Source organism: Meleagris gallopavo, chromosome Z, assembly GCF_000146605.3.
Source record: "Meleagris gallopavo isolate NT-WF06-2002-E0010 breed Aviagen turkey brand Nicholas breeding stock chromosome Z, Turkey_5.1, whole genome shotgun sequence".
Taxonomy (NCBI): Eukaryota; Metazoa; Chordata; class Aves; order Galliformes; family Phasianidae; genus Meleagris; species Meleagris gallopavo.
The window spans coordinates 31,151,184-31,160,828 of NC_015041.2; the positions used below are offsets into that span (position 1 = coordinate 31,151,184).

General features: G+C 36.8%; 1 protein-coding gene across 1 annotated transcript; it reads left to right on the top strand.

Moving 5' to 3' along the window:
• The first annotated feature begins 200 nt into the window (after positions 1-200).
• LOC104915049 (focadhesin-like) lies at positions 201-7,975 on the top strand. Its single transcript, XM_010725709.3, has 7 exons — positions 201-479; positions 1,029-1,118; positions 2,219-2,396; positions 3,715-3,812; positions 4,573-4,824; positions 5,872-5,947; positions 7,509-7,975. The coding sequence occupies exons 1-7, from the start codon at positions 264-266 to the stop codon at positions 7,580-7,582; spliced, it is 984 nt and encodes a 327-aa protein (XP_010724011.1). The 5' UTR covers positions 201-263; the 3' UTR covers positions 7,583-7,975.
• Positions 7,976-9,645: the final 1,670 nt, after the last annotated feature.

Here is a 9,645-nt window from a genome sequence, read left to right on the forward strand (position 1 = left end):
AAATTTGTTTAAAAATTTAAAAATTTGTCAAAAAAGTGATTTAAAAATAAGTGATACCTCTTCATTTGTAGATGGCTTCTATGTAGTACAGGAAACACCAGTGAATTGAAAGCCAATTCCAAATATCTAGACCAAACAGAAAGACCTAAATTCAGTGAAGATAATTAATCTGGAAATCACAGCAAACTTTAAGACACTCCCACCTTCTATTCTCTTTTTAGACAAAAACGCAGAAATACCTTTTCACATCCCTGTCCCTGTGGATGAAACATGTTGCAGAAGACAAGCTACAGGCTTTTACAGAAGTGTTTCTGATACAACAGTTTGAAGTGAACCGCACAAAAAACCCAGAAATTTGCCAGTGTGTTTTACAGGGACTCATGCAGGCAATGAAAATTCCAAACCCTGCCCAGTACTGCTGGGGCTTTTTGTGCCAGGCTATTGAGAAAATATTTGAGCTTCTACCAAATGAAATTCAGGTAAGGAATAATGTATGAGACATCTAAACTTTGACTGGTTATTTTTACTGATGTAAAATCCCATCTTTTTGCACTGACTCATCAGATTTGAAACATGAACTAGGATGTAAAAATTTTTAGTGAGAGCAGTTAAGATTCCTGCATATTTTGTATTTGTTACTTTCAAATATTCTGTTGATTGAGTTGTGAGGGCATTTTAATACAGTTTTCCTCTTAAATAACTTGGTAATGGGAAAACACAGTACTGGTACCAAAATCAATGGTACTGAAACAGTAGTAGAGAACAGTCAGAGATATTCTTTCTCAATAGAGGATTCAGCATCTTGCAGTGTTGTAAAGAACAACCTAGATACAGAAAATATCTGCTAGGAAGGACAGTTCTAAAAAGTGTTTAATTTAATAAAAAAAAAAAGAATATATATTTTTTCCTACATGAAGTGCATTTAAGTTGTCATCATGGTCATTAACAAAGTTCCTGGATATAGTGGTTTTAATGACGAAGAAATCTGGTGGTAGATGTCCAAACGTGCATTTTCTTTTCTGTTGCAGAGAAGTAAACTGGAGATGTATGTCAGTGTAGCAAAGTGTATCTCAGAAATGGCTGATTCAGAGATTGATCGCATTGTTCAGATCTCTAAGGTAATTATAGTTTTCTCCTGATCTTTTATCACAAAATTACATGAAATGAGCATATATTACCATTTTTCATCTCATCAGAGTGTTTTAGTTGCTGAGGAACATTGTTAGTGTATCCTGCATATGAGAGTTTTGGCACTACTCTACTAACATCAGAGAGAGGCAAAAGTGCTCAGTCCACATCCATTGTTAAGGCAACTAAGTAGTGCTGATTTTATCCCGGGACTTTGAACTGGACTGTTATTTAGAATAGGAGTGGTGTTAGATTTTCTTAGTCCAGCAGTGCAAAAAAGACTCTAGCCTTCATGTGTTAACATAACTACCAACTTGAAACAAATTCTAAACGCATCCTAGTGAGAACTGTTGGATTTTTTCTTTTGTTAAAAAGTGAAATGCTTCAACTGAACTATCTTTCATTTGTGACTTAATATGCTATATTTGTATTCATTCGGAGTGTTTCCTGGTAGACAAGATGGCTGAAGATAACAATGGAAACTTTCATCTGCTAGCTCACCACATCAGCTAGCAGTGGAACTCTAGCAGCTGAAAAATACTATATATTGAGGAAATAACCTGCGTGGAAGGGCTTCATGAGTTGTAGAGGGTCTTTATGAACAAATATCCATGACATAATGCCATGCTATTCCATCTGCTGGAAGATTCACTGATCAGAGAGAGTGAATCAAGCATTTAAATAGGTTAGGGAAGCTGAACTGTCATTTTCTTGAGTTCTTATTTCCACACAGTAAAGAACAGTTTGTGAAAACCTCTTTTGTCACTAAAGGAAATCTATCATGCAAAAAGTTTTGGATCTCAAGAACTGTCACTATGGCTCATTTCAGTTTAAAGGGGAGTGTAAAACCTAAAGCAGTATGGAAACAATCAAACTGTACTGCATTGCCCTTTGCTTAATTATTCAGGTGCATGTAAAATTAAAGTAGTATGTACAGTCTTAGGTTTCATAATTTGTCTGAAAGAAAAATAAGCCTGCTAGATAATCAGAGAATTCCTTCCCAATTTTTATAGAGAGAATTCTTTCCCTATTTTTCTGTTTCCACAACATAAGGCATATTTTGATTTATCTTTTTTTACTGTCTTTGCAGAACAATATGGAGAAGGCCATCTTCACCAAAGTGTATTTGATTTCTCAAGGCAGACTGCCTTTGAAGAACTTGAGTGTTGTGATTGATACTTTGATAGGCTATTACCAGAAAGAGTCTACAGTATGGATGTTCTTGCATAGTTTCTATCACTCCCGTATTGTGAGCCATGAAAACACTGGTAAGACCAGCATTAAGTAAGGATTAGCAACAGTATCAACAACTATTAATGGGTCTGCACTGATATTATTTATATAATTTTAAGATACTCTGATGCAATTGTTTTCAAACTTCTCCACACTGGAAACTACCCAATCTTCAGAATCTTTCAGCTTTTGAAATACTTATAACAAATGCTATTTTCATGTTTTTCTCCATTTCTTTGTTGTTGCATGGATCAGCAATGAGTCACGTGTCATAGACAAGTGTGATTTGCTGACCACAGCTGTGACTACATCTTGTGTCTCCCAGTTGTTCTAAACTTTTGAGTAATGTTGGAAATATACATAGCACACCAGAGACCAGTGCCAGCGCAGTCCTGCTGTCCTTCAGAGCTCGTATCTAAATTAGCAGTGTGAGACAAAATAAGTAAGAATGTGTTTCTGTGAGCCTGGCTGAGCTCGTTGTGTTGAATTAATGCAGGAAACAAAATTGTTCTTCCTCCTCCCTGCTGTAACAGATAGTTGTCTAGTGGGTTATATGTTGGTTGGCTCACCTCAACTTCTGATAAGCACTGGGGCTGACGCAAGGGAAGTAACAGAATCAGGCAGTAGGATAAACAAAGAAGAAACAAGTACAAATGGAGTGAAGAATTAAGTCTCTCCATTTTCATGGCTGCAAGACCTTGAGCTGACTATTCACAGGTGAACTTCAAAGTATTATGTCGCTCATTCATGCCTGAGGTCCAAACTGTGATTGAAGAACTTCAACCATTAGTGAGTTTTGAATGAAGTGAGTTCTTTCACTGAAAGAGGAGGCAAAGTGGAAACAGGCGTATGTGGGGAACAGCGGGAGAGGGTAATGACACAGACTGAAAGCTGAAAATAAGACAAAGGTGGTTATTAGGGTTATTAGTTTGTGGGAGGGAGAACTGAATTTGGACAGAAGACCAAATCAATGAAATATGTTCTATCATTGAGTTGAGGGCACGTTTTAGTTCCATTGCCTGACTATTTTAATGATCCCAAGGCAAAAACCCTGGGGAGGTTTTAGGTTTCAGGAGTAGTCATGTCTGCAGAGGGGGCTGCTGCTACATGAAATTAATCTTGCTAAACATTTCTTTTTCTGCATGTATAGTGTGTTGCCTACGTTACCAGCAAGGGCTTTTTACAATGTAAGTGCCTGTATGCCTTCTGCCAGTGGCAATCATGGAACAAATGGTTACAGTGGTATTGCTGATTGTTGTTCCTCCACAGTTGTTGCCATTTTGTTTCCTCGCTCTTGATTTTTTAAAGAAAAATAATGCACTGTGAAGTTTAACTGAGCCAATATTCTTTTAGGAGTGATGAAAAGGATGGACTGGCTGCTGGACTTGATGGGCTACATCGGAAATTTAGCATACAAGTCAACACCTGTACAAAATGTTCATCTTAAGGAGGTACATGCTGTGAAAATAATTTGCAGCTTTCAGGGTAAAAAAGGTTTTTTTGGTGTAATTCTTTCTCAGCACTGAGTATTATTCCCTACGCTTTCATATTTTCAATTTACATTCTGAATGTGCATTTAAAACTTTTACTTCAAATAATCATAAAATCTAAATTGTGAGAAATTCTATAGGCAGCTAAAGAAAATTGTTGCTCTTAACTTGCTGTGTATAGAACTATTAAAGGAAAAATTGAGTTCACAAGTAGAACTATCTAAGGACATTAGAGTTCTGCATCTGCTGGTTCTTGAATCTTGGACAATTTTAGAGTACTAACATTGTTAGTTATAACATCTGTTCAGCTCTTAGTCTTCTGTCTTAGGACACCAAGGATGCTACATGTTTTGCATTGCTACAATATTTGTCAGCTTCTTTAACACACAAGCCTGACTCTCAACAATCTGATTACTGTAAAAATGTTATTTGCCGATTTTAATGAGATGTGGTCAGCATTAAACTAAAGGATGGCTGTAGAAGAGTGTATTTTTGCTTCTCTTTCTGCAGACATTTTAGTTTGATTTTGAGTTGAAGGAAAAAAAAAAAAACCTTACACTGCTTCAATCCATTGAGAATATTAAGAACTTTTTAGTTGTTACATTTTGAATCTTAGGTGGATTTCCAGCTGATTACTTTGAATAAACCCCCATTTGTTATTTCTTTTTTTCTCCTGTATTACTCATTTAATAAAGTGTGCTTTTACTTTTTTCCTCTTTAGGTTATAGATTTTCTTCTGTGGCTGTTTGCAGGTTCTGTGGTGGCCTGGGCTGACCATAGTGCACCATTACTGCTTGGCCTCAGTGCCGACTGGTCACCATGGAAGCACCAAACAGTATTACCAGAATTATTTGAGGATCATGTTGGCAAGCACCCCGCTGACAAGCTTGCTATGCAGGAGACACTCACTCTTCTTCCCAGTAGCATTTCTCTTTTGCTAACTAAAGAGCCTTGGAAAGAACAAACACAAAGGGTAAGATTGCACATAGGGGTAAGCTTTTTTCCAAGAGTCAGAAAGAATCCATTCCAAGTAGCCTGCTGAAGTCTGAAGTGCACCTGAATGTGATCTTGGTTTTTTTATTCATACTAGATATGACTTGTCTCAAAACATTTGACTGTAGTTCCTCAAGTAAAATTAGAGTTACAAAGATATAAGGAACGTTACAAGAATCAAAGTTTTGAGGGAGAATTGGCTACTGGTAGCAAGTTGGTTTTTAAACACTAAAAGGCAGATCCACTAGAACTGGACATCAACACCGTGGCAATGTAGAACAATCAGTGATCTTTGTAATGTTTAAGTTTCGTTTTATTTTCAAGTATTTCATTAAAATAATTGTAAACAATTATGCTTAATTTGGCAAGCCTATTGCAGATTGCTCATCACTGAGATATGTGGAAATATTATGAATCCATAGATTGATAGCTAGAACCACTAATTGGTTCCTGCATGCTTCTCTCAAGTCAGAGTTCAGAATATGGGTGAAATGTATAAGTGGGGTGTTAATATGCAAATACATGATTAGGCTTTAGGACAGAATTTGACACCATGTTCCGAAGATCATTTCAATAAAGTTGAAATATCATGTTCTCCTGCAGGCACCATACACTGCTAGAAAAACCACTCACTGTTAGTGAGAAATGAGAGAGTTCGGAAGAGGGAGAAATACATTAAGAGTAATGAAGGATTTCCCTTAAAACATTTGGACAAAAGGGTTGTATTAATAAAGATGTAAATAAGCAAGAGGAAAGGGTTCACTGTGTCTTCTTTTCTACAAAGAACTATTGCTTACATAGTAGGATGGAACAAAAGTACCAAATCCAACAGTGGAAGAAATTACACTAACGGTGAGATGCAGTTTGGTTAGTTTGGGCGGAAGCTTGATTGGCCACTACCTCTGATGAGATAACTGTTCAAATTTAGCAGCAGTGTGATGTTGCTTATCAAACTGAAAAGAATTTGTGGTGTTTAGATGAAGAGACTCTTTTAATTCAAGTCTTTTTTTTTTGTTTTAATCCTTAGTTTATTGACTGGCTTATCAGTATGTTGGAAAGTCCTAAGGAAGCATTATCAAAATCTTCTACAAACCTGCTGAAAGGTAGAGTATTTTTAATTGATTCCTTATCTTTCTGTAATTATCAATAACAGAGAAAAATCCAGTTATTAAAAGGAGCGAGATGAAACCATGCAATTAGCATATGCAGGAGAGCTATATTTTGTCTTTTAAGGGAACCTTCAGAAGTAAGATTGAGTACCTATCTGTGACACCTTTTTAAAGTCTTTGCTATCTTATCTGCTGCCTCTTGTGATACACTGCTGAAGATGTAAGGAACCCAGTGATCCCAAGGGAGATACCCAGTCCTTCAAGAGATTCAGTGATAGATCTGTCAATTGTTTTGAAATTATTTTTAAAATTAATGTACTATTTGTAAAGCCTCCAATTCTAGAATAGAAATCACAAAACAGAAATTATTCTTATGCATCCAGGAGACAAATACATTAAGAGTAATGAAGGATTTCCCTTAAAACATTTGGACAAAAGGGTTGTATTAATAAAGATCTAAATAAGCAAGAGGAAAGGGAAAGTAGGGAAGGGAGAAGAGGCAGACAGTGACAGCCTGGATAGTTGTCTAACTAGTGTAGTGAGTCACAGAATGGTGGAATGGGGTTATTGAAAAGAAAGATAAAAATAAATATGGGAAATGCACAATATTTTGATTTACAGTAACATATTTTGACCCTCCCTTGTACTACATTGGTCACTTTGAGATGTAGAAGCGTAATACAATCTGTGCAAATGATTTTAAGGGGACACCATAAGTGCTCTCTGGTGAAGGAAGTGTGCTTTTTCTTCTTTCCATTAACACAAGGCACTTCCTTTGAATCACTTGATTTGTTGGACCTAAACACAACTTCTCATAAGCTGCTTTACTAGGATAATTAGCCTTGCTTTTGAAGGTTTTCAACTTCTAATCACTCTCTGATAAATCTAAAGATTCTCTCACTGTCTGCTTATCTTCAGTGGAGTCAAGTTTAGTATAGCAGAAACATGCTAATGGATGTTGAGAAATTTTCTGTAATCAGAAAATTCTGATGCACACAGTATATTCTCAGTATGCAATGGTTGAGATGAGTTGACTCCCTCCTGGATGACTAAAGCGTGAGCAGTTTGGTAACCAGATTCTGCTTAAAAGCATGATCCTTTTGAATCAAAGAAGCAATGAATTGCACTGTGAATCAGAGAACTGAGGATATAAGACCTTGCACTTCATGCTTCTGTCCTTCCCAGTATCTCCTATCCCCCACTACTCTTGGATGCCTGGTCACTGAATTGAGGCTCCTCGCAGACTTGGTTGATACATGTGCTGCTTCAAAGTGATGGCCTAATTCAAAAGAGGTGATGAGATGTGATTTCAGTGGAAAACTTGCCACAAAGCAAGCAAAAGGTCTTGTACAGCATGACATTTTGGAGGGATGTGGAGACTAGTATATCTGGGAATAGCAGAAGTTGCATCAGAAGCTGTCAGGCTAGGAAATGAAAGTCATGAAAAGAGTCAGTAAAAGGGGAAGTGAATCTATACCTGTTAGTAAAATGACTAGGAAGAATACTTTTCAGTCTAGACTGCACATATTAATATGATTTTTCCTTGTCTTCATAGTTACGCTTCTGGCCTTGAGACCTCTTGCAGAGTTCAAGAAGAAAGCAGTGTGGACTAAAGCTTATGGCTGGTAGCTGCATGCAACATCTTACCATGTGTAGAAAACTGTTCGTATTTGAAAGCATAAAGTTACTTTTCAGGCATCAAGAGGACTAATTTCAAAGATGTTTCCTATCAGAATTTTTTTTTGTTTGTTTTTTTTTTTATTATTATTATTATTTTTTAATCCTCTCTCCTCTCCCAAAGATTCATATGATGAAAAAAAATATTTTTCACCAGTGGGGTCATTCTCCTACAGACTGTCTGGCATGGTTTGAGCTGTGCTGAATCTAAATGAGGAATATGCTTTCAGCTGTTTCATTTAAGTTGGTTTCAGTGACACCTGGGAGCCTCGGAGGCTAGAGTGGTATGTTCCAAGCCTTGTGAAGCAAGTGGAAAAAAATAAAATATTATAAGAATTGTTTGGATGTGGCCTATTTACTGAAGTGTGTTTTAAAGACTTGAATGAGTACTAGTTTTCAACTGATAACTAGCTTTTTACTAACAGCATGATGTCTTTGTGCAGCAGTGGCACGACAGGAAAGGTATGTAGGATACAGCTTCTGAAAAGGGTGTTACGCATGTCAGTTTTGCAACAGCTTTATCAGGACTGTTCAAATAAGTCAGTGTCTGCTAGGACATGGGGAACCCCTAGCTCCAGGATTACTGCAATTTTCCTGCCACTAAAAATTGTTCTTGTGTCTTTGCACAACTTTGTATATGAGAAGAGCTTTACCTCTGCAGTCTGGGGAAGAGAGGTCTTAAAGTAGGAAAGTTGTGTTTAGCAATCGTCCTCACTGAATGAAAGTTAACTGACAATAACTGCATGTGTACTGGAATCTAATGTCTTGCAAAGCTCTACTGCAAGGAAGCATTATGGCCTTTTGCCTGGGAGCCAAACCCTCTACAGGAACTCTCTCAATTTCAGGGCCGATAACATTTCTGTGCAGAAGAAATTTTCTACTGAATTCATCCCTGGCATTTCCTACCTAACAAGGTGAGTTCTAAGGAACAGCCATTGGCTTTTGCTGCATTGTTTCAGCAATTGGGTATGTGAAAAATTACCACAGTGCTTGCTTGCATTTCTAAAGTAGTGGATGATAATTTCCTGTTCTGTAGACCAGCAGTATGTGGAAAAGACAGTCTAAAGGTGAATGCACAGAAGGACTGAAACCATTATGCTCTTCAAAGTAACCTCTAACAAAGCCAAATCTTTTAGTGCTGCCATATCTAGTGTGCTATTGTAAAGTAACTTACAGTTCCACTCATCTTGAATTTGTGTCTGCATTAACATTCTACTTCAGATGAAAAGTGTGATCATTTAAGCAGAATCTGTTGGTAACACTCAAGTGCTGCATTACAGTTTACATAGTGGAACAGTACACAAACTACTGAATTGGAGTATATATATATAGTGAAAATACTCCAACATAGTATATAATTGTGTGTTAGCCCACAGAATTAAACAAAAGCTAGTTAGAAATACAATCCTCTGAAAGGCTGAGAAGTTCACTGTTGGGTACTTGCTGTGTGTCCTTTTATGTGTTGTTCCATTTCTGTTGGGCTGATCTTCCTGTAACATATGCCTAGCCTGTTATGGAGAGAGACTGTTTCTCCAGTTGTGTGGTGGTGCTGAAGAAATGAATATTATTTTTATTATTAGATGATCTCTTTCAAAATAGAACGTTCCTCTGGAAACAGTGACTTTCAAGGTGGACAAGTTAATTGCTACTGAAGTTTAAATATGTGATGAGGCAGCAAAGGGAGCTGGAGCTGGAGTGGGCAGTAGGTTGAATTCTTGTGATTCCAGCATAGCTGTTCTATAGGCAAGCAAAAGAGCAATGAACAATGGCTTATAAAACTTAAAATGTTTCTTTAATTCTTATATACAAATCCATTTTCACATTTCATATATATACTTATGAACTCAGTCTCACTCTACATAAGCTGTATAAAGACGGATTTTTTTTAAATGTAAGACAAATGTAGATATGCTTCTGTTCCTGAAGTGAATGTTTAATGTATCATTTTCTAGTGATATTCTTTCACCCTTGTTTATAGAGATGGCTCTTTGTTATATATATATATTATACTATAT